Raw genomic sequence first — 25,109 nt, 5'->3', positions numbered from 1 at the left:
AAAGGGCGGGGACAAGGAGGGCTCGTCCGACACGGCGGGGAGGCTGCCGAGCGCCGAGCTATCGATGTTGGTCGGGAGCGGACGCGGAGGGCCGGCAGCGTGATGGCTGTCTCTTCTGAGGCCAGGACCGCTCGCTGTATCCAGCCGCCTTGCAGTAGGCCCAGGTAACGGGCCCGCAGAGCTGCGGTGACAGAGTCCTCACCAGGACGGGACGGTTCTGTCACGTAGGGGACACACGTCCCGCTGCCGCCCCAACCCGCCCCGGTGCCCTGGGACCGTTCCCACAGCGCTGAGGGGTCTGTGCTGTGTCCTAACCGCTGAGCACTCTCGAGAGCACCACCGTTGCCAATACCAACACGCTCCACATTCCCTTTCCCAGCCTACCTAATCTTCCTAAAGGAAGTGTCCCAAAACTGCAAACCAGAACAGCCGGTCGTGTATTCAGCCGTAGACGAAGCCCAGGAATCCCACTACTTGCGTCCTGACAAAGATTTGTGTGAATCAACGGCAGGGCATTTCCAGTGTCCCCCTTTCTGATGCCGGCTTTTGTTTAGTCTCAGCTGGCAGCGGTCCCTTCTCTCACACACTCCCAGTCGAATAGAAACAATAGGAGTGTGTGACCACACTTTGGCTTCATGTGTTGGGATTACAAGCTCTTGGAGGCAGAGAGTTTTTTCGTGGCAATGCTATTTACACTTGAGTCCTATCCATTAAAGGTGGACTTTGATTCATCATGCCCTACTCTTCTACCCTCTATATTAAGCCCTTCAAAAGCTTTTCAGCCCGGATCGTGATAGAGTGGGGTGGAAGAGAACCAGCCTGAAGCTCAGCGTCTTCGAGGGTTCACCTGCTGTGGTGTCTGGATTTGCTGGAGCCGGGCAGTTTCCTGGTGATCAGCCATACCTGCGCCACCAAGTGGCGCCAGCTGCCTTCGTTGTTGCTCCTTTTGTCCTCGGTTGAGGCCAGTGAGTTATAACTCACTGAGCAGTGAAAGAACACGACAGCGATGCACGTGTCTCTAGAAGAACTGCAAGATCCATATCGCAGAACTTTTAGGGAAGTTTCTGTTGGTGTTTCAGTTTTCTGGTTCCCGCTTCATGTGCTTGATTTGTCACGAATGTGTAGGGAGCTGGCATAAGGGTGAAGGACGGGAGCCGTGGCGGTCACTAGATGGCACCCCGGGCCCGTCCGGGAGCAGCCTCGGCCGTGCCTCGCGCCCCGCTCGCTGTAAAGGTTTGTAAAGGTTTTTCCCCGGCCGTGGGCTGTGGGCCCTGTTGACCCGGGCAGTCCATCCTGTCTTGCCGTTCCCAGGTAGTAAGAATCAGGTGTGTAAGGAAAAGCGAGGCTGTTCAGAACAGCAAGCTGTTTCTTCAGCCCTGTCTCTCCACAGCTTCACTAACTGCTCTGTTTCAAAAATAAAGTGTTAAAGGCTAATTAAAGTGGTAAATAGAACAATTGAAGTCTGGTAGCCTCCTGTTGGGATACAAACCATGCAGTGAGGACTGCCTGCAGTGAGTTGTGAGGAGGATGATGGCATGGTGGGGTCTGCACAGGAAATCAAACATTTCACTGTGTCTTCACTTAATTGTGCTCCTTTGCATGTTCTACATTTCACCTCAGATATGAGAACACATCTCACCAAATGAATCTTCTTCAAGTACTGATAAAACACTGTGTAGTGTCAATCACTCTTGAAAAGAGAAATTTAATTCAGCGTTTTTAAAGAAAAATGCCACTTGTTTGCCTGTTTCTGAATATAAGTGGACTTCATCCCTTCCTGAGAAACTCATTCCCCATGAAGTGACTCCACCTCTCAATATGATTTGGGTCTTTATGAGGGTATTAGACTTACTGGAAATATCTCAGAGACAATTAGAGAACTGATACTACAAAGTTAGGCCAGATACAGTGATGTGTGGGAATGCTATCAGTTTCCTCAAAGGGAAATTTGAGTTTCCATATCCCTTAACAGATGTTGAGCATGATCTAGTTTTGTGCTGGTATAAACAAAAAGACTTTGGCTGCTGTTATTTGGTCAGTCTCATCACACTTCCCCATACAGAGAGTGTTCACAAAGTGAAAACATCCAGATCAGTCTATAGCAATTCAGTTTACAGTGCTTCAAAAATTAATTTGTCTTCATCCAGCTAGTTGCAATAGGAAGAGGTATTTGGGGACAAAAACCTTACTGCAATTCTACAGGTTCTCTTGGGGGCTTCATTTTATCAGTAATGGTTCACAGGGAATGAATGCAAGCCAGCAGTAGCACAGGACTCGCTCCAGCAGTTACGTTGGACTTGTACTGCCTCATCCTGCCGCTAGGATATAAAAGCTCAGATGACAAAAGCCCACATCTCTTAGGTAACTCCTCTGCCACGGTCAAGGTTCTTTGCAAACAGTAAGAAAGTAAGTGGTAAAATATGTTTGTGAGTTGTGATAATTCTTAACTGTGAATTTTAGGACCTGGTCTGTTGCTAAATTGGTAATTGCTACTGATGTCCAAGAGGAGAAATTTCAGTGGACTGAATTTCGGAATACGGCTGAGAAGGGGATGCAGTTGGTCCTGTAGCCATGGCACAGCTCAATCAGAAATATGTTCCAGTTGGCGTCATCTGTGTTCTTCGACTTCTTGTAATACCTTCAGTACTATTTGGAATGTTTAATAATGGAATCTGACCTCTGCACAGGCGAGGTAAATGCTAATGATGCCTGTCTACTTCTCAGGGTATTCAAGTGGAATGTTTTTCACAAACATAGTGAAAAAAAGGTTTAAAATACCTGAAATTTAACAGCATTGAGTTCAGTATAGACTTTCTAAACAGAGTGTAAGCAGAGTGAAAAATCAGACTGTTCTTCAGAATATTCTTTGTATTCCCTAAATATTCCCTAAACAAAACAGTCACTTAATTTAATTTAATGCTGTTTTCTAAATTTACCTAAATTCAATTTTATAATTTAATGATAGATTTTTTAAAAATTAATTTTAAATTTCCTAACATTGAAATAGGTAGCACAAAACTCATCTTACAATGTTAATGATCTTTTTTTTTAATTCATCAGAGAAGATGGTTTGTTTGCTTGTTTAGGTGGATCTGACCTAAAATTTCCTGTATTTTTTTATTTTGTTCAGAGAACTAAAATATTTTCATGTTGCTGTTCATTTTACCAAAGCTCATATATTCAGTATACTCAAGTTGCTTATACTAAACATTTTGATACATAACAAATCTGTTTAATTGGTCTATGTAGACAGGATAGAAGCTACATTTCCATGCCAAATCCATGATTTTTACTGCGTTTGCAGTCTCATCAATCCAAACTGACAGCCTCATGGTTTGTAAGAGTGGCAGCTTGTTGAGCCCCTTTTATCTGATTTGTTGATTAACTGCTTGGATACCTGCAAGCCAGTCATCATCTCAAGTTTGTTTGGTCCCTTAACACTGCTGAATAATCTGTCATATTGGTCCTGAGTGCCATGGAGTGGCAGCACTTACATAAAGTAGGTGAATTATAAAGAGGAGAGATGGGAAGATTCAGAATTTCTTTGCATTTACATTTAATTTAATGGTTTAACTGTAAGAGACATACACCACAATGCCTGGATTCCATTCAGGGCTCATTTCAAATGTCAAGTACACCATATTGGGGTGCTGTCTCTTCTAGCCTCTTGTCTTCTCTTTTGTCTACAGGCTTGTGCAGCAACTGATGCCCTTCTTGAAGACAGCATGTCTAAAAGCAATAAGTAGAATACCCCCACCAGTTGGTATTTTATAGGGAAAGATTTATGATTTTTTGTAAGCTTGTTGCTCTCTTTTTCAACACCACTTGTTCAAAGTGGTGTTTCAACATCACTTGCTCTTTGTCTTGACTGTTTGACTCAGAGAACCTTTCATAAATTCTTACTATATTTTTCATTTGTCTTGACTTTCCTCCTCTTTCTCTTCTTTTTTGACAAAGCTTCTTCAGAAGCTACCCCACCCAGTACCAGCTTCAAAATCAAGAGGGAATTCATGGTGAAAACATATGCTTCTCTGTGAAAATTACTTTAAATCAACAATCATATTTCAGGCAGACTCTTCAGATCAGTTCCCCTAGTTTTCTATACCAATCAGTCTATGCTGCATCATATTAATTACATCCATTATAGAGAGAAGATGGCAATGAAGTAACTATGGCATGTTGGATTCTCGTTTACCCGCATTCCATTTTGTAGGAGTGTTTGTGCAATCTATGAAGTCCAGATTCCCCCTCTTTCCAATGTGTATGAACAGGAAGAAAGTGAGGAAATGTTAGCTGTAAGTGAGGAAGGTGTTCCTTCAGTCAACCCTTCTGTGGCATACTGCTGTCTTGTCTGGATCACTGGCTGTCAGTTCAAACCACAGCGTCCGAAATAAGTTCAAGAGCTGGTTTCACCCTTTGGCTGGGATCATTCCATTGTATTGGTATCTGAATGCCCATGTGTATCAGAAACAGGTATCCTGCTCTAGCGTACCAATACAATTTATGATCTAGTAACACTCCTTCAGCCAGTGCTCCTCCCATCTTGTGGAAGCAGAGAAGGTGAATTGGCTGGTACCTGACAAATGTTCTTCCCTTTGTTCCCTTCTTAGTACATATAAACTGTATTGGTTTCATCAAGGAAACAAAGCACAAATGTCTTCACATAGGTCTAAAAGTAGTCTTAAGGCAGGTACATTAGCTCATTTTTCTCAAGGAGTTTCCCATCTGGTTTTATTGAAGGTCTTTTGTCCAGCCTTTCCTCATTACCCTGCAGGGGTGTTCACGCTGTTCTTATCAGAAGGGGAAGAGAGGCTTCTGCACTCCAACGCTGATAGTCCACATACCCATTTCCTAGAATCAAAAGGATTTCCCTGTCTTCATTTTTTGTGTCATGTCTCTGTACAATCTAGACCTCACACAGTGTCATCCCTCTTGCATTCTCCACTTGACTTTTTTCAATCATATTTTTTATTTATAACGATGTCCTGACCTGACTGATGCTTTAAAGTTGCAGCTGACCCTTTAATGTTAACTGAGTTACCACAGAAGCAGTGACTCTACTTCAGCTGTGGTGATGATGATGCTGTTTTCAAACTTTCTTCAACTAATGAGCCATTATAAGTAGTAATAAAGTTGTTTGTTGGGGCCACATGTCCCTTGGAAACACTCAGCCCATGCTAATTACTGTAGGTCAGCAAAGAGGTCAAGGCTCATAAGTGTGTGTGTGAGGGGGCATTGAACGGTAATACTGAGAGGTTTTGAAAATATTTGCAGGGAATGTTCATTATACAGCTGGTTCACATGAACTTTCTCGACCCATTAAAAACAAAACTCATTTTGAAGACACTCGTAAAATCTGTGCTTTACAAATCAAGCTCCCTTATGTCTCAGTAACTGGTAATAATACCCAGATATATGAAACTGCAGTGGAATCAACAAAGAACTCATCTGTGCATGGTGGGTTTAGTCTCAATTAGAGCTAGAAATGAGATTTTGTGTGACTGTGCTGCTACATTAGAGCCACTGCACAGCTTTGCTCTGTGGAATTAATTCAGATTCTGCAGATTTTGCTACTGACTTCCATGACCTTTGGACCAAGTCTGATGCGGGTTTGTTCTCATTCCTGAAGAGCCCCAGCCTGTCTGACAGACAGATAGAGCACTTCCTCAGGGAGCAGTGCAACTGTAAGGCCTGGTCCTGCAGTTGTCGTCGTGTGAGTGACAGAGCAAAGCTAGTCACTTGTGGATGTTTGCATGGCTGTTAAATTCTCCTAAGTTCTAATAAAAAGTGACAGTGAGGGGAAGTTGTACAATAAAAATAAGATTATGAAAGAGAGATGTGCAATCAGCTAATTCTTATGTTATAACTAAACAGTATATTTGTATCTAAGTTGTTCATATTGGTAAGAAATTGCACTATATTTACTATTCAAATAAGCATGGCATAATAGGATAAAAGCTGCCTATTTTCTGCTTAGTTTCTTAGCCAAACTCCAGAGGTAAAAAGCTTTATAGGTGTAGATAAATCTGACAAGTACTTAACTTTGAACCTGTGCTTGTGTGTGCTTCATATTCACAAAAGTGTGAAATCCCCTGTGGTAGTCAATGCTCTGAGAACGATGTCTGTAGGAGAAAGAGTGTACTTGCCTGTTAGTATGTCTGCAACACTGCAGAAAACAGGAAGAAATTAATAAATAGAGGTGAAATTTTCATGCAGATACTGGAAGAAAATGTCCTTTTGCTTAAAACAAGAATCTGGACATTTTGAAATACTGTAATGAGTTAAAAAAAAAAGAACTTTTGAAATATGTAATCCTTGCTGTAACCCATGTTTACCCAATTGGTATTTTTTTCTTTTCTGTTTTTCACTTATTTTGAAGATTTCATAGCAAGTAGTGTTCCCCAAGGTTTAAGAAGCATTGATTCACTGCCAAAAATGGTATACGAAATGGTATTCTTCAGATAAATCGGTTTTTCCCTGATAAAATGCAAATGAAAAATTTTAAAAAGCATCATATACAGAAAGTGTGCTGAAGGAAGTTGAAGTATATGGAATATCCCCACCTATCTTCTCTAAGGATTTCAGCACTTGTTTATTAGAAGCCCCCTGTCAATAGAAGATGTCTGTCCATTGTCACATACTGAACATCATATTACCTCCAAAGTTAGAAATTGTTTGAAAGACCACATGAAGTCTTGATCAGCCTGTGAGCATCTAACTTCAGTGAAACTTGTGAGATGATGAATTATTTTTCTTCAGGGTAGCTAAACTGATTTCTGCAAAGCTGACTTCTGTAATTGAGGAGGAGTTCCAAGTCAGCTGATGTGTCTCTATGATCTTGAGGATGAACACTGATGGAAAATGTACTCATTTGTTCGTAAAAAAAAAAAGAAGTGATATGAGTAACACAGTGTGCTCAGTAACTGCATATCAATTGCAAAAATCAGTAAATCTAGTGTTTAGACCCACAAACAGGGAATCAGCTTCTTGTCAAGTTCCCTGTGAAGTGTGTGACAAAATTGATGTGAGTTTAGCCCAGATGCATAATTATGTGTGTCATACAGGTGAAAGATCTTAAAAGGGAGCCTATCATCCTTCCACTTCAATAATGAAATAGTTTTAAGTACAAGCATGTGCTGACTACCAGCATGCAAGGAGATTGTACACAGAAAAATACCCTTTGTTGTTATTTTATTTAGCTTGAGTTGGTTGTATGTTTATCACATTATTGCAGTGTGTTTGCACAACCAATAAGGACACCAGAGTTGACTATTCTTGTTTATTGAATAACTCATATCAAATAAACACTTTTGGAAATCTGACCACAGAAAGTAAAAGCATTCCTTTGAGAGAAGAAAAATCAGAAATCCTCACTGAAAGAGAAGGATCTCTTCTTGCTTTATTATTAAATGCCTGAGGAGAAGGCATGATTTCAAGTGGCATGACTGAAGTGTGGACACACCAGGGTGGGAGTTCTTGTGTGGGCTGTACACAGTCAGTAGGGGTCACAATATGTGCTTGAGATGTTCAGGGATGCATTAACCATTTTCACTCTGTAGCCTCTTAGGTGAAGAGGGTTTTCCTGTGCCAGTTCCAAGACAAACAATAAAGTCACTAATTTATTTCGTTCCAGCTGAAACTGTTCCTGTCTCTCTATAGTGCTTTACTGTCTGGACAGATTGTAGTGTACAAGGACTCAGGTGTCCAGAATGTTATTATTTAGAACTGAAAACCTGCTCTGTTTAATTTTGTAACAATTGCCATATGTTCTTTTTTCTTCCTCACTATTTACTGATTTCTCTGATGTGAGAGGAAACAATATAATTATTCTACTTCAGTAGCGTCAGAACAGAAATTTAAGAGCCTGTTTTATTCATTTAGGAACACACAGCTGGATTATTTTGGGGTCTGGGCTCCTAAGAAAATAAGCACTCTTCCTAAAGTGGGGAAATTGAAGATTCTCAGTACTTGCCTGTTCCATTCAGATGGGTCCTTTAGTTCCTTTGCTTTAAGTGTGTGACAAAGCCATTAACTTGGATGGGAGCATTAACACACTTAAAGGTAGGTGCAGAGGTCAGCAGCAGGAAGCCAAAAAGAAGTGAACGGGATGTTTTGGTGATTTGGTGATTTTGGCAGTTTACTTCACCAAATGCAAGTGCTACACAATTATTTTCTCATTCCTCTGTTTCATTTTCCCATGCTGATCTCTTTCCTGGGTGCTGACGCTTTTTTTCTACCCTGTCTCTGCTAACATCATCTACTAAATCAAGCAACAAGTTGCCTTCATGACAAGTGAATGTCTCCTGAAAGTTGCAGGGACCTGTGTCATCTGAGCTGTCAGAATTCCAGTACCTTTTTCCAGGATGCTGGCGTTTCTCACCATATACATCTACGTCATAATTCCAGCCTCTTTTGCTAGGACGCTGGTGCTTGTACATCGGATATCTTCTGCCTGGATGTTCTCTTTTGGATAACTCATTTGTGTAGGTTAGCTGTGCCCTAGGGCTGTAAGCAAACTGATCCAACGGTGACTTTCTGCCGGGAGGCTGTTGCCTTTTCAGCTCCAGAGAGACATCAAGGTCATCTTCCATCTCCCTTTTTCCTGGATGCTGCCTCTTCTGAATGTCTCCATAATATGCCTCTCCCTCAGCATCTCTTTTTCCAGGATGCTGTCTCTTCTCCAGATTACTTAGGTACTTTTTCCCGGGGTGTTGTCTTTTGGAAAGCCGTTGTAGCAGAGTGGCATTTGATTCTGTCCAAGGAAAAGAATAAGGTTAATAAAACCCCATAATCCTCCCTAAGAAAGTTGTAATAGGAATTTGTGGAGCAGGATCATAATCTGTTGCTTTTTGAAAGCCAACTCAGTATTTACAGCTACCAGTCATAACCCTATTAGTATATCTTACTCATTCTTAGGCTCTTTTTAATATTTCAGTGCTTGGATCAACACAACCAATTCTCAGCATTGATGTGAAGAGAGAGAATGGCTTTTCCTGTGGGCACTTGGGGCCAGCTGGTCTTCCACTATGGAAGGACCCAGTGCTCCCATTTACTGGAAGGCACCTCTGTGCTGTTTCTTGCAATCCCTGAGTCTGATCTTCCTTGCTGTGACAACTGGTAGCATAGCATCTACAAGGTGGAAGATGTAGACACTGGAGCAGCCTCTAGCATTCCCAGCTGTGTAAAAAGCCTGCCTCTGTTGGGGGGTAGGCACCAATGGATCAGGGCAGTAGGTGAATGGCAGCACCCCCACCTCAAATTTACATTAGGTACAGGGTCCACAGCTGCAGAATGTCCTTCATGGGACCTCTTGGAGCTTCCCTAGGCAAGTACCTGCTGGACAAGCAGGTTTTCTCTGACAAGCTTCTACCTTTTTATTATGCAGCAGCTGCTTAGGGATAGTACAGCCTTTCCTGAGCAAAGAGATCTTAGAAAAGAAAGCATCTGTGAAGAACTGTCTGTCAGTGTATTGTGGCAGCCCTCTTATCCTTCCCTTCCCCTTAGTTCCAGTGCTAAGTAAAAAGATTAAGACCTGGAAGTCATACCTTGATTTCTGAGATCTAATGATCTCAATCAAGTGCTATGCTATTACCAGATGGGTGTCCCCAGTGATATATATACCTTTATTAATGTCTTCCTTTTCAGCTTTCTTGAGGACAGACTGAAGAATGAGGCTTTCAGATCTCTGAAGGATGTCATCCAGGGGACTTTTTCCCATGTTCTCACTCTCCTCTGGAAGGAGATGTCCCCCATTGAAGCAAACACCACACGAGGTCAAGCAGAGGAGTAGCAGTGGCAGCTGGATGGATGGCATTTTGGGACAGGGGTTCCTGCAACTTCAATTGGACAGAGAACAACAGGGGAGGAGGATGGAGCAAGCAAACCTAGCAATAACAGCGATATTTCCAGACACTGAAAAACAAACATGGCACTGCTGCAGGGATTGAAGTCTTTTAGGGTCTTTCCTAATTTCTGTTTTTAACCTCTCCGTTTGTTTTTTATCCTTCAAAGCATTTAAATTCTTCATAATTAAAACCAGGTAGTTCATTTTTCTGGCAGAATAAATATGATATGAACTTCCTGAGGCACAGGTGATTCTGAAAAACAGTGATTTTACTCTGCCTTCTGTCAAGAGGCAAAATAATTTCCCCCTTGAACTCTGTATGCACAAGGTGTAGACATCTATACCTGCTATCTCCATCAGGCAATTCCCTTTGCTAAGAGTTAATTTTAAAATGATACTGAGATTAGCAGCACTTCCATTCCACCCTTAGTTAAAGGCAAACCTAAATAATCCACTAGTTTTTTTGCTGTCTTTTTCTATACATTTACAGTAGCCATGTGCTGGGTATTTGTCAGGCTAAGAAGACAGCTATGCTCTGTGTGGCAGGGAGATATCTTGCATGGAAACAAATGAGGGAAGTACCTTATATTTTTTTCAGAAACATAATAATAATTGTATCCTCTGTTATGTCTTGCCCAGATACCAAGTGTTTTCCTATTTCTTCTAGCTAGCACTGAATTCCTAACATGCTTAGGGATTTATTTTACAGTAAACAGAGTTCCTTCAGTAGAATGGAATACATCTTTAATACTACTGTAGAAGTCATTTATCTTATATCTTCAGAACATAAAAGAAATGCACAATTTTATGAAGTCCTACAAATTTCCCAAATAGAAAATGAGTTCATTACCTTTTTTTATTGGCAGGTTTTTATCAGTTCTGATCAAATCCTTGAGTAATAGCCCTAAGAACATCACATAGGCAATTTGACTCAGAGCAATCTTTAGACAGAAAGGTAAAATCTGCTAAAAAGGAAATTATTTTATAAATTACCTGATTTGTAGTTTCAGATTTTTGCTTGATGCATCTGCCAAATCCTTTAAAGCTGTTTGTGCACCTGAGCTTCAGTTGCCCTTTTGCAGCTGCAGGCACACAGAGTGTCCAACAGAAGCGTTGCCGTGTGCTCTCTGCAGGGCTCACGTCTCTGTACTTATAGTCTACTGCCTCTGGACCCTTTATGCAAACAGCTCTGAGGTAACTTAGGGGATATGATGTGGGGGTTTTTTTGGTTTGTGGTTTTGTTTTTTTTTTTTACTGCTCTCAGAGAGCTGCATTTTGAATGCATTTAAGATTCACACAGTTATCTGCTGGCCTCCATAAATCCATGCTCGGCTCCCAGAAACCATTATTTTTCCATTCTCTAAAGAGATTATGTTGAACTTTATGTAACTCAGCATAAAGAAAAGGAGGTTTTCTTTGCTTAACAAAACTAAGCTTGTTCGTCCTCTATTAAGCAAGTGTTTTGGAATAAAAGCAGAGAGGTAGGTAATTAATTAGGCTAGGGAAGAAAGACAATGGCAAAAATGTAATGGATTAGATTTAAGTAAGTGTATACCCTGGGTTCTTATTCTGAATGACACTATACAGTTTCTGGCTCACAGTTACATATTTTTTTGGCATAGGCTTCCACAGAAAGTATTTTAGAATATGTGGTGCATAACATTAAATATTAAAACATGTTTATGTTGCTGTTATGTGCTTCAAAAAGCATTATACTATTGTGACTTGAAATAAGACTGTCTTTAACCTGTTGTCTACTTAACATACTGCTCCACACAGTACTGTTCATACAGGGCAGGACAACCCCTTGGCATTTCCTAGGTGTCGTAACCCCATAAGGTCTCTCAGGTATGACACCTGAGTTTAAACAGTTACTGTATTGCCCTATGAAAGTGGGCATCGATGAAATGGGAAACTGCCCAGTTTCATTCTCCTTAAAATCTGCTTCTTGACACACTTTTTAGCTTACTTTTAGAGAACATGTAAAGCATTGTGTTATAATTACATCCCCATGCAAAGCTCCTCAGCAGGTGCAAAAATATATTCACAGTGCAATGCCCAGGACATCCAGTCTGGCCAGCTTTGCCTCTTTGCTCAGAGTTATTTTATCTTATTTTGGACTAATTTAGTAGTTTTAGCGCTTTGTTTAAATGAAGAAACTTAAAATTCAGCACCTCAGAGAGTCAGGGTTTTTAATGAAAAATGTCCTTTTTCTATTTCACAGCTGGAAAACTATATGATTTTTATATGATATCCTTTCTTTTTTAGTTCTGTTTTGCCTTTTTCCAGCTACATTTTTTCTGTTTCCTTTCCCCCACAGGTGATTTTTCTATTTAAAAGATTTCTGGAGGTTTGTTTTATGAGCGTAAACATTCTTTCCTCCCCCTGACTGCACAATTACTCATGGCACTGAGATGAATTCATGGGTAGGAGGGAGAGTTTGTTTCTTCAAACTCCAGAGTGTTCCAAGCTATACTTTTTAGTCCTGTCACAAATACATTGACAACCCAGACTTGCCCAGAGCTTCTGTCAGCACAGGGTTTGGCTCCCAGTCCACATCTAAGTCTGTGGTAGGTTCTAGAATTGCACAGATGTTGAACTACCACATTTCACACCTAAATACAGCGTTTCAGCATCACTGTGATCCTCAATCCTTTGTCCAGCTGCTGTATTTTGTCACAAGTGCATCAAGTCCCTTGATCTTTTGTGTCAGCTCAGTTGAGGAAGTTCCTGAATTTTCTTTTAAACATCCTCAAGGGCGCCCCAGCTTCTCAAGGTGCTTCTAAATGAAGAAACTGGGAGGCAGACAACTCCTCCAGAACCAGAGTCAGACCCATACACCCATACACGTGATCTGTGAGGTCTGTGTTGCTCCCCTCTCCAGCTTGCGTGTCGCATGTGTTGCTGACTGCAGTCACTCACCATGTGGCACCAGGACCCCGGTGCCTCCATTTGTGCTGAGCACTTGTCCAGCTCAGTGCTGGTGTTCATAGCAGTGGGGCCTTCACATTGGGGCCGTCACTGGGCACAGGGTTGGTCCCTAAAAAGATCTCAAAGGGGAATAATGAGAAAATCTGCTGCTAACCCTAGTCTCATCTCTATTTTAAAGAATATAGACATGTTTTGTACAGTTAGTCAGCTATGAGTTGGGCAGAAAGTTCTCCTTGGCAGATTTTTGAATTTCTACATCTTATTTTGACTGCCTTGCTCTTGTCACTGTCAGAGATAAGTAACTGAAGTACATTGCTCATTTTTAGTATAGTCATCCCTCCAGGAATCCTGAAATATAAAAGTTGTTATGGGAACTGCTTTTCTTTACCTATAGGAATAAAAAATACTCTTGTTTGGAATCTATGGCTCATTGCATTTGTTACCAGTTTCACTAGGAGATGCTGAATTTTAAGTGGTTTGCCCTTTGTCACAGATCTGGAATTTTAGAATTCAGAAGTGAGACCAGAATCTGTTCTGGTCTAAAGTTAGCCTTCCTTTATAGAAAATAGGTTTGGTTTCTGGTAGAACCTCACAAGACACACATCTTTCCCATTTAAGAGGTTACCTACATGGCATTGCTTCTGTGTGCAAGAATGAGAGAAATACCTTCACTGACTACTTAAGGCATCCCATTAATTTTTATTAACCGTACATTGTCACTAGGATTGTAATTTTGATCTTCTCATCTCTTTAAATAACTTTAACCTCTTGGATATTTCCTGAACTGTATTTCTTGCAATGACTGCAAATCTAAGCTGTTCTGTCTGAACTTCCTCTTGTTGAAAGTGCTGTGAATTAGTAATGACATGTTTGCTAACAGAAATGAGAGTCAAATCAACTATTTTGTTTTCTCTGGAAAATGTAAAAGCACAGTTTCTTTATATCACTCCTCCCAGTTTGTTCCTTGATTGAACTATTCAGGCAGAAAATTAGGGAGATGGATATCAGTAATAGGTGGACAATTCTCTCTTTCCATGTGATTTCTTAACATGATCCTTACTGAATAAGAACAGGTAAATAGTTTGCCCTGGAGGAGGATGTATTGTATTTTTGTGAGAGGTATAATTCCAGCTTTTCTTCATTTTGATTTTAATGACATCGGAGTGCCAGAGTATGTACAGCCACAATGATCTTTAGATGGTATATTTTTAGATGCATAATATAGTTTTACAAGGGAGGCAAGTCTTCAGGAGTACAAACCTTTTTTAGGCCCAAGGAAATGCATTAATGTCTGAAAGTTTGTCTCTCCTCTTAGAATTAAAAAAGGACTTGTGATCTCCCAGAACTGTCAGCTTTTCGTGGCAGTAGATGTCACTACAATAGAAGATATTATACCTAATCTACAAACCTTGTATTAAATATTAATAATTAATGAAGGGAGAGTTTTAAGCAACTTCTATCTGCTAGTCCCCAAAATTCATTTGCTAGGTAAATGGACCTAGACAGTTTTGAGTGGATGTAATGACACATGAAGGAGGTTTCTGAAATGCAGCCTACTGGGGTCACCACCAGTATTAGCAAAAGCGATCCCTTTGTGTAAACGTACCCAGCCAGGGGGGCTTCACTATGGGCAGCAGATCAGCTTATCATAGCCCAGCTGGTTTTGCTGCAAGTCATCACAAAACCAAAACCCTTAAGGAATAATAAGGACAGCTTTCCTATTTGTTTTCGTTAGCTGTGAACATAAAATCTAGGAAGGGAAACAAAGGTAACTAGTCTATCATGTTCTCCTTCTTCCAGCACTGAGCCCCCACCACAGTACTTCTCTTGTTGCCTAGTGCAAGAATCTCTAGTGGTAAACACCTGTTTGTGATGTAAGCTCTGCGGCCTTTTAGGGGTGAGCTTTAGTTACAGCCAGATGAAGGAATTGGGCTGGAGAATCTGGTGAAATTATTAGAAGCTCTGCTGGCTGATGTTGAATGACACTTGAAGCATGACCTGAACATGGTAAGGACGTGTAAAGGATTCCTTTTGAAGGCTGTGTAACCTTCAATTGACACCTCCTTATCAAAAATTCCAGAAATGGCAAAACCTTTTGCTCTGACTGTAAGGCCCAGACTTTCATAGTTTTGCAAACATTAAAGTGTTGAAGCCTAATTTTTTTAATTCATTGAAACTAATAGAAAACCCTTTGAGAAAACTTAATATATGGAGAGATTAGGCCTTCTGTTTTAAATAATGAGTAGGATGAGTATTGAAGGAGATTGAGAACATTTATTTCTTTGTGAGGAAGCCCTTAATAGAATTACTGAGTAAATTCCACATGGAACACATACACAGCTCTCCTCATCAATTTCAATCCAAAAAGGGAACTATTATATTAGAAGGAAAGGGCAGTATTCCACATATCATTAAAACTATTGCCAAAAGGTGTATAAATAACATGTTGCTTGTCTCGGCTAAATAGTTGTATTGTTCATGAGGAAGCAAACCCAAAGCATTATGACATTAATGCCACATATTGGTTAACTGACAGATCTTTCAATATTAAACAGCATATTAGGCAGCCAAAACTTGACAGGCTTAATTGTATACTTAAGAGTCAGACTAACTCACAGTTTATTCTTTCTGGGAGGGTGGCAGTTTGGAATTAAAGATCTCAATAGATTCATTGTAGTGATTCTTTATTTTGTAATTATCTCCACAATGTTTATGCAGAATCATTTCTATAGTTTTCTAGTCAAGTGAGCCCTGTGATTTGGGAAGAAAATTGCCATCATCAGAAAGAATATTTCTGTGCCCTGATTCTTATTTCAGGCACAGTCCAGGATCTTTCAAAACAAATGTCACCAAATGAAACAGACATGGCTCTATGCCTCCAAGCACCAAAAGAACCTTCCAGCTGCCCAGCCTGTTGTTTTTTCACAGCTACTGATGACAAGACTCAAGATCTTGTTCACTTCCAACAGTCATCAGATGAAGCAAATTTACAGCTCAGTTCACCTTGCCAAAATACTATGTTTGAACTGGGGCGAGTTTCATCATATAGCAAGAATAGATTTGGGGAAATTTGATTTAGAATGGTAGAAAACATTCAGCTTACTTTTCAGAAGCAAGTCTGATTCACACTGTGAGGTAAATTGCAAAGTCATTTGGATGGCTGTAGATAGAAGATCACTACTTCCATAGAAATCAAAGAAGTGACATGGTGATGTGCTTGCTCTGTGCCTGTCCCTTACACTCACTGCTAAGACATACTAATTATGACAGAGAACCTATAATTTGGCGTGAAGAGATGGAAATTTGTGAGGTAGAGCTGCTAAGAGATTTAGTGTTTGGCACCAAGTGTTTGAAAGTGCCGATTTGGATTTTGAAGTCCACAATCCTCAGCTTGCAGCCAGTACTCCTGTCCAGTTCACTAGAAGCAATCAGCAGAGAGCATATTTGGATAGTCTGCCTGCCAGTCCTGGCTGCTTCAGTTGTCAGGTACAAGGCTCCAAAGCTCCTGAAGGCTTGACACAAATGGTGCATCCCCAGTGACTGGGAATCGGAGAGCACAAGTAAGAATAGGATGTAAAAGCAGAATGAAAAGTTCCAGAACTGTTCCTTGTGCCTCACTGTAGAACATCATCCTCTCAAAATTTAGATATTTCTATAGCAGCTTTTAAAATTAAAGATGTGTATATCTTATTGTTGCATTTGACTGTTGTAAAAGACAATGTTCGAAGTTCATTTAAAATTATTCTGTAAAGTGACCTCAAGCCTGGCTTTAAGGATGCAGCACAAATGTAATTTACCCTTAAATTGTGTATGTTGATGTGCTAAGAAAGGGAAATGGGCCCGTGGAAGGACCACCTCAAAAAGGCAGATGTGTTTGTGCCTATCTATACACAACACTTAAGAACTGCTCTTCTACTGGAGGAGCATCCTGGAATCAGACGTAGAGAGGAATTTTGAACAGGAATCTGGTTTAACTAACAAACTTAACTTCTGGTACCAGTCATGTCAGCTGATCTGGTTGAATTAGGTAACAGTTCAGGTATTGCTCCTTCTCCTCAGGTGTTCCTGTCTGCCTGTGATGATGAAAGTGTGTAATGCTGGATTTTACTTATGAACCGTTCCTGTCTATTTTGTCTAGTATCTTTGTCCTTCTTAATAGTTACTAAGTTATTTGGTCTACTCATTTTGTGAGGGCTTAAATTTGCTGACCATGTTCCTGCAGTAAGATTACACATTTTATCTTTTCAGCTACTCATTTTAAGAGTCTTGTAGCACAGCAACAGTGAAGACATAAGTACTGTGGTGAAGTAAAATCTGAAACTGTCTTCCCAAGAGAGTTAGAATGAAATCTAGGTGTATATGCATACACCTCTGTGTGCACCTACACCTATCATACATCTACACATGCACCTGAAGGTGTATGAAATGATGAAGCAAGAGGGTGGGGTAATCATGTCAGTTGCGTTCGCCATAAATATGATATTTCAAGAGTTTGGGTAGCTGTAAATCAGCATCAAGCTAATCAGGACCAGGTTACAGTTGATTTGTGAGCTTTGCTACAGTGTTGAAGAAGGATGTGAAAGAAAGAAGACAGTCATTTTATCCTGGCATGGATTTCCTCCCTTTTGTAAGAAAAGGCTTATAAGAAAGTTGGTCACTTGCCATTACTGGAAGGATAAAGACATGCAGGTTTTGCTGTCTAATTCCAGCACAGGCCATTTATAGGAAGGTCTTAGCAAATATCAATGATATAGTTTACTGTTTCTAGTATTGTCCATTAGTCTCACTGTGTCTGCAGGGCACATGGCTACAGGAATTTTTATTCCTGTCACTTGCAACCATTACTAATGATACCAGTGAAACTGGAAGCTCGTACTTAGAACCCAAGCCTTCACTGTAGCAAATATATGGATTTATGGCACTAGAGGTGTGGCTGGAAGACAACTGGGAAGTGCTACTGCCTGTACTTGACTAACCACAGAAGCCACCAGAGATCTGATATGCTGCCATGTGTGCCTTGTGTAGAGCACAGTAGGTTGGGAGTTCTTTCCTTGGTGGATTGTGTGAACTAACTGGTTAATATGAGGGACGTTTACGGAGTACTCAGTATAGAATTGCTCCCTTGCCCACTGTGCACAGTCATTTAGATGGAGCTTGATGTGCAGCTGAGAGACTTGGAGGGGGAGGAAGGTCTCCACAACCAGTTGCTCAAGACCATTTTCATATTGTAATGTGAGCTACATAACAACAATGACCTTTATCTAATTTGCACCTTTATAACTTTCATACTCATTGTAATAACAATAGACTCTTCCATGGGTGCTTAATGGGTTTGTTTATGAGCAAACAGCATAAAGTGAGAATCAATAGGTATTCAGATGCCATTTTGGGGGCAGGAATTGCAATTATTGAACAAACACTAGGTATTGTTCTTTATGGGGCAATAAAGACACACATGAGGTGATCTGCTGAGACCAGGAGTAGTACTGATTTTTAGAAATAGCTTCTGTGATAGTCTGTGGATTGCTCTTCTCATTAGTCCAGCTGGCAGACTCTGTGCATGTCAAGGGAAGCTCAGTGAATGAACATGTAGCACTGGAGTAAAAGTTCCTTGAGTCATTTAACACCTGCTTCTGCTGAGAAGACTGTGAGGCACAAAGTCTGTATGCCTCTCAGGTTTTGTGTCATTCTCTTCCCCTGGGTGTTTTCAGCAAAGCCTGAGCATGAACAAAGATACGTTTAAAAGTAGCTGGAGAATGGTTTGCAGATGCAAACTACAACATGTATGTTGTATTTTTATAAGCACCAAGCTGGGACACCACATGGTTATTTGATTAGAATGGAGCCTGAGAACTGAGCTGATTTTGTTTCTGTCTCTTACATTGAATTGCTCTGTGATTTTCAGTGACTCATTGAGGCAAAAATCCAACTATAATTAAAATCAGTCAGACTTTTCATAGATGGTAACTGGAATTAAGTAAGCTCTTAAATATCAGAGTTTTCTGTTCCCTGTCCACAAATAAGCTATGAAACAGAGAGTTTTGATGCTTGTGATATGCTTTAACAGTCACAAATTATGACAAGAGAAGTAAAAATTGTTATTTATAGTTCGTTGGGATTTTCCCTAGGGAGCAAGTAGACTTCACCAAGCCCGGTGGGCAGGGCATGCAAATCTTAGTAAAGAAAATGGTGAATACAAAACTCGCGTTTAATCTGACTCTGGTGAAGCTTTGGTGTAGTCAATTGTGACAAAACCGCAATTTTATATCATACATATATTAAATATCAGCAATTTCACAGGATTCTTTCTACAAATTGCTGATGCCTTTAATAAACAGTTTTCTCCTCCAGATTTCTTTCTTTCCTTGTTGAAGCTGCTATCAGATTTGAAATGTTCTATGTTGACACCTAAATGGTGTGATGGAATTCTAGAATGCACTCCTGGAATGGCTGGTGATAGCCTTCCTTGAATGTGGTACAAGAGAATGCAGGTTTTGGAATTACTTCCAAAGGATGAAGAAAAAGGACATTTATAAAAGCACTCCTTTTGTTAAATTTCCTCTGTGATGATCTGCAGGTATCCTAGCAAATGATTACACATCTAGAAACTGTAACAAAAGTAAAGCAACTAGAAAAACTAAAAAACCCCAAACCTCTTGGGAGTTGCTTTCACACCTGCATTTCCATGAGTGATTCAGAGATCATCATGGAAAATACAAAGTTAAAATGTTCATAACATTCTATTTTATAGCTTTTAATCAAAAATATGACCCAATATTTTGACATTTGAAATAGCTTATCAAGACATGCAGGCTGCCTGGCACTGGCATTAACTCTGTCCCAGCCAGAGTGGTTACAGAGGAGCTCTGAACTATACACAAAAAGGGCTCTGAGTTAGCTTGTTCTTTCCCTTGTCTGGATAAAGAAGCCAGTTTTACCAGTCAAGACACGTGCAATGTGCTCACTCTGTAGCAAACTTAAATTGCAAAGTTGTTAAGTCCTTTTCAGCCTCAGGTAGCTACAGATTATTTAATTACAGAGTTAGTGATCTACAGTAGTAGAGAGTTTGGGGACCTTATGATGTAAAACAGTACCTGATTACAAGTAGATCATGGTTTATTTAGACTTCTGCTTCAGAATATGGGCTCCAAGGTGATATAGTCTGGACCTCCCTACTTAAAAATTTAGCAGACTACAAGTTCTGCAGACTACAAAACTTGTAGTCTGCAGAACTAACTTCTGTTAGTTCTACACTAACAGAACTAACAGAACTTCTTTTTTCTTCTGCACTAACTTCTGTTCTTAGAGTTCTTAGCTTCCTGACAAATTGACAACACAAAAAATTAAAACCAATGTAATGACAATGAATTTACAATTAAGTGGTGACATTTTCAAAGGGTTATCTTTCCCATTTTAAACACAAAGGAAGTAGCCAGGTTTGCTCAAGTATTTGTTGTCTTGGTTGCTTTGATCCTTTGAAGATCTGACAACATATGGAACAGTGGCAGCTTCTAGGTACCAGGTACTGTCCTCTTTCTCTAGCTGTGAGAGCAGAAGCAGAGCCCTACTATAGCATGTGAATCAACTGCAACCCTTGAAATTGTATAGATGTAGAGTAAGTTTGTGATTCCAGCAGAATTTAACTGCTATCTCCTAGGAGCCCAAGTGAAAAGATTAAGTTAAATGAATGATATTGTGTCATCTGACTTGATATTGCCAGAGGTTGCTAAAAGGTCTTTGCTTATTTAATGTTTATCTACTTCAGGAAATATATTAATGTTTGAGCCATGTAAGGAAACCTGGTCTGACTGTGAGAGTGGGGGTAGAAACTGCCAAGGGGCCTCAGTCCCGGCTCAGGTGATGCGAGTGTGAATGCCAGAGCAGCTCCTGCATGGTCAGACCGAAGTTTCCCTAACACTGCACAGGCTCTGCTGTGCTGTTCAGAGCCCAATGAACCAAAAGGGAGCTATAGCCTTCCTATTATCTTTAACTGGTATAAAGTAATATTGTCCTTGTGTTATTGAATTTTCAGCATCCAAATGATGATGGAAATTTTCCAACCAGATGTGCTTTCTCCAGGATCCTTGCAGATGTTTCTAATTAATGTGACTGTGCCTGAACAATTTTGTCTCAATAACATGGCAATACTCCTGGCACTCAGGAGTGTAAGAGTTTAGACTTGACTTGTTCAAACTTGTATTCGTCTTATTCCAGTAATATTAACACAAACCCTGTAGCTTGTCTAGCAATGGAAATAGAACACAAATAACAAACAGTTTGTGTTTTTAAAGAGACTTACATATCCAACTATGGAAAAACAATCAATGACCATTTAGGTGCTTCTGACTGAACAAGATGTCTTTAAATTAAGTCTCACATCTCATATGAGACTTGGAAACAAGAACACCCTGACTTCCTAATTGAGCCACTGAAGAGGAAAGAAAAAGTTTGAGTTGTTTGGCCAGGTGACATGTATGCTTCCACCAGGGGTCTTCACCAGGGGAGCATTTTTCCTTTAGGCATCTGTCACAGGGAAGAACTGCCTTTAGGGGAGCAGAAAGACTAGGGAGAAAACTAAAATACTCACTTGGTGACCCTGAAATTAAGCAGCAGTTGGTGATAATTTTCTTCATTCAAAGAACTTACTAGTTTTAGAATGAATTGGTGGTGCAAGAGTTGGAGAACAGTCACCCAGCTGGAGGTACTGAGAGTAGAATTGGAGCAGCTGGTGTTAGACCAGTGTCATCTGTGTCACTGTAAACCATAATCAGATCTAATTGCACACAAGCACTGAAAAGACACTCTCATTCCTCTTTCTTCCTATCCACACTGCTCCAAATTCATGCTTGCATAAATTGTAGGGACTGCTCAGCCCCAGTTGATTTAATTCAGCATACTGATCAGATGTATCAAGAAGGGTCAAGATTTGGCACAGAGCTAGACATTCCCATGACAAAGGCTGAAATGATACTCTGCTTTCATCCTGATGTAATAAGACCTGCTTCTCAGTGCAAGTAAGTCTAGAATGGCAACAATTGTGTTGTTGATCTTTGCTTATTATGTCAAGGGCAGGCGTGATGTTATCTGCCTTTTTAGAAAGACCTGAATAAGCTATATGTATTAGCACTAGGAATTAAAAGCCTCTTGAATCTGCTTACCTGAGCCACAAAAGGGAAGCTGCCAAGTTGCTCTCATAATTATCAAAACGTTAAATCTTGTATGGAAATAAGAGCCAAAGTGATTAAGAATTCATTTGCAAAGGAAGCAAAGATTACAAACTTGTTTGTTTTCTCACACCTGTTCTCCACTTCAGCAGTACAATAAAGCAAGGCATAGTTAATGCACTTTTCCCTAAAATTATTAATGTACTCAGGGGAATATGATCAGCTGAGGCTTTGGAGATCACACCGCCATTTGCCCAATTATACCTAATGACAACACATCGTTCCAGCAAAATGTGTCTATTCTTTGGTAGGTTACATTTCCTCTCGGCCTTTTGTTTATTGATCTAGTCGTACATCATGCAGAACAAACTTCTTTGTTGGCAAGTCGTGTTTATGAGAACAGAAAAATCTTTTATGTTACATTTTTAACATCTGACCAAGTCAGTGAGAGGAAAAGCTTCCTGTATGGAGCATGACAAATTTTTGTGATTTTTGTAAAACAAAGCAATAAGTAAAATGTCTGTATGTTTTGGGCTATACAAATAATTCATGTTATGTGTTCAGTATTTCTTTCTGCTTTGATATCATAAAGCATCTTAAACTATGTCTGCATTACATGGCATTTAGAGTAAATGATCACTTTAATCTTTTACTCCAAGCAGCAAGGCATATTAACTTATTTTTTTCGGGGGGGGGGGGGGTGTTGGGTTTTTTTTGGGTTTGTTGTTTTTATTTGTTTGATTGGGCTTTTTGTTTGTTTGTTGTTGGTTTTTTGGTTTTTTTTTCTGGAAGTGGAAGGGCTTGAAGAAAGCTTGAAGAAATGATGTATCCCTGACTAAAACACTTAAAACATTTTTGTGTCTCCTGTGAGTGTTCATGACAAGTACAAGCTGATGAGTAAGGGCAGGGTTGGATTCTGAATGCTCTTACAAATTGTTTCTCTTGTTACTTTTTTAATAGTTGTAAACTGCAACAAAAGAAATTGTTTTTTAAAATGCAGAACCATATCAAGGTAGTTCACTACCATCATTCAGCACTTTCTAGTTGGATTACTTCTGTGGTCTTCAGACCCTTTGGAGTTTAGTTTTTAAAATTTTCAGCCTCATCATTATTGCTCTCCTTCCTTCCAGCATTTTTCCTGAAGTTCTCTCTTGTATGCTGGCGTCCTTCTTGTAAGAACATCCAGTTTTGTTCTCACAAAGGTTCCCACCAGTATTATGAGCTGGGAGAATATACATGGGCTTTGTATTCCCCTTGTGAAGCCTGAAAGCACTGAGTCTGAGAAATGAAGCTGAGTGCACTGGCCACTGCTTGAATCCATTTTGTCTCCCTCACAGCCTTCATTTTCTGAATGCATCCTCAGAAAGATGGCAAACCTGGCAGTTTTTACTTAGAGGAAAATATGAAAACATGTTTCTTCTCTCCCAGTGTATAAGAACTGGGAGTTTATCATTCAGTGTCAGAGAAACTTATTATGCCACCAAAGCATTCCTCCCAAGCTAAGTATTGATCCTTTGTTCTTAAGCAAACCCTGCAGTTAATCATAATTCTGAGACATCTCATTCCAGTGACTGGATCAATAATGTCTTTGATGGTGTCCTGCAGTGTGTTCCTGTCATTCCTCGGGACCTGTCACCTGCTGTTCTTGCAGATCTCAGTGCAATAACCAGCCCCGCTCACCTGGCTGGGGCGCTGCTGCCCCCTGCCGGACGGACCTGCCATCGCGGGCTGCGGGGCCCGCCCGGCGTGTCCCCTTGTGTCTCCCCATGCCCCCGCTGCCCCGTGCTCAGCCTACATGAGTGCAGCCGACACGCGTGTGACATGTCTGCCCTCACGTCTGACTGCTGGGCACCCCCTGGGGTTACACACTGCAAGGTGTGGGTGCCCATAGGCAGCGCAGCGTTCCACTCGGTGCCGCGGGTGCCCAAGGGCAGCTGCGCGGTGCACGGGCCGCTGAAGTGGGACCCAGCGAGCCCAGGTGCTGCGAGGTGCTGACAGCGCTGGGTGGAAGGAGATTGCACACAGTCGGTTTACACTCACACTGTGCAGTACCTGTGCCTTACCAAGGGGAAAAGCTGTCCAGGCTTTCATTCCAGTGCTCTGCACAGCACCGGAAATCTACGGCAATCCAGTCACACAACAAGGACACATGCTGGTGTATGCAAAGAAATTGTGCAGATCGGCTGTGGGGCCTTGGTGTCCCTTGCTGACGCTGAGCATTATGCTGGGCTGGACCTGTGCCCTCTGAGCATCGGGTGCCCTGTACCTGGGCAGTTGAGAAAGGTGTTTTTAATACAGCACCTCCATCTGAAGTGGGGGTTAATCACATTTATCTAGCTCAAGAGCAATGATATGAGGCTGACTTTCTTGGAAATGCCACATGAAAAAGACTAAATTTTTATTACTATTTGCATTAATTGCTTTTCTTTTACTAATTTCTTTGGCTGCATTGGAGCACTTACAAGAGACAGAGTATCTTGCAAATGGAAGGGTACTTTTCATTATATTATTGCATTACACCATTATCTAGAGAGTAAAGTGCATCCTTCAAAGTTATAATGAGCCATAATTTCATTGAAGGCTCTCTAGGATTTCTGGACCGTGAGAGCAAAGCTACAGTAATTTAGTCACGGGGACCAGAAAATTAGATGACAGCCCCTTTAATACTCAGCTGGGAACATACTATTGATCTGAGATACCTCAGGCTGGAGTGTCTGCTGCGGTGGAAATGCATGGATTTTACCTTTTAAGGACATTTCAAGTCATGGTAACTATTCAGAGCCAACCCTGGCATGACTGTTCCTTTCCTGCTCCTTCGACACAGAGGTCAGAGCCAAGGGTGTTTGGCAGGGAGAGGTGGGTTTTCCCTGCTCTTTGGAAGGCTGTGCTTTAGTCAGTGCTGAGGGGGCCGTGACTCACCTGTGCGGGGGTCACACCTGAGGGGGGGTGCCGGGGTCTCAAGGCGAGGAGCCACCCAAGGGAGTTCAGCCATGGCTGCGCCCGAAGGGGCCGGGCCCAGAGGGAAGGGGCTGCGGCAGACGGAAGAGGTGAGTAGAGAAAAACTGTCTGGACTGCGAGTCTGCCGCCACCGCAGCACAGAGACCGAGAGCCGCCCCGGCGCCCGCCGCGGCCGGGAGCGGGCCGGGCCGGGCCGAGACCCCGCGGAACGG

At 41.1% G+C, this 25,109-nt stretch overlaps 1 protein-coding gene across 2 annotated transcripts; it reads right to left on the bottom strand.

Annotated features, from left to right (window-relative positions):
• Window positions 1-7,430: 7,430 nt before the first annotated feature.
• On the bottom strand, window positions 7,431-25,107 carry TRH (thyrotropin releasing hormone). 2 transcript variants are annotated; one of them, XM_058813070.1, is made up of 4 exons: window positions 10,838-10,929; window positions 10,695-10,748; window positions 9,622-9,836; window positions 7,431-8,752 (listed from the first exon to the last, which is right to left on the bottom strand). In XM_058813070.1, exons 3-4 carry the CDS (start codon window positions 9,812-9,814, stop codon window positions 8,175-8,177), a joined length of 771 nt encoding a protein of 256 aa, XP_058669053.1. In that variant the 5' UTR covers window positions 9,815-9,836; window positions 10,695-10,748; window positions 10,838-10,929; the 3' UTR covers window positions 7,431-8,174. The 2 variants fall into 2 exon arrangements, with proteins under 2 accessions (XP_058669053.1, XP_058669052.1); XM_058813069.1 differs by lacking the exons at window positions 10,695-10,748; window positions 10,838-10,929 and adding an exon at window positions 24,859-25,107.
• Window positions 25,108-25,109: the final 2 nt, after the last annotated feature.

This window comes from Ammospiza caudacuta, chromosome 12 (genome assembly GCF_027887145.1).
Source record: "Ammospiza caudacuta isolate bAmmCau1 chromosome 12, bAmmCau1.pri, whole genome shotgun sequence".
In the NCBI taxonomy this organism is placed as follows: Eukaryota; Metazoa; Chordata; class Aves; order Passeriformes; family Passerellidae; genus Ammospiza; species Ammospiza caudacuta.
The sequence above is the reverse complement of the archived record's forward strand: the minus strand, read 5'-3'. Positions and strand labels throughout refer to the sequence as shown.

Excerpts from the sequence above, each read along its gene's own strand:
- TRH (XM_058813069.1), bottom strand. The coding sequence starts at position 9,814 with ATGCCATCCATCCAGCTGCCACTGCTACTCCTCTGCTTGACCTCGTGT. Across the intron at positions 8,753-9,621 it reads AAAGGAAGACATTAATAAAG|AATCAAATGCCACTCTGCTA; the intron begins GTATATATATCA and ends TTCCTTGGACAG.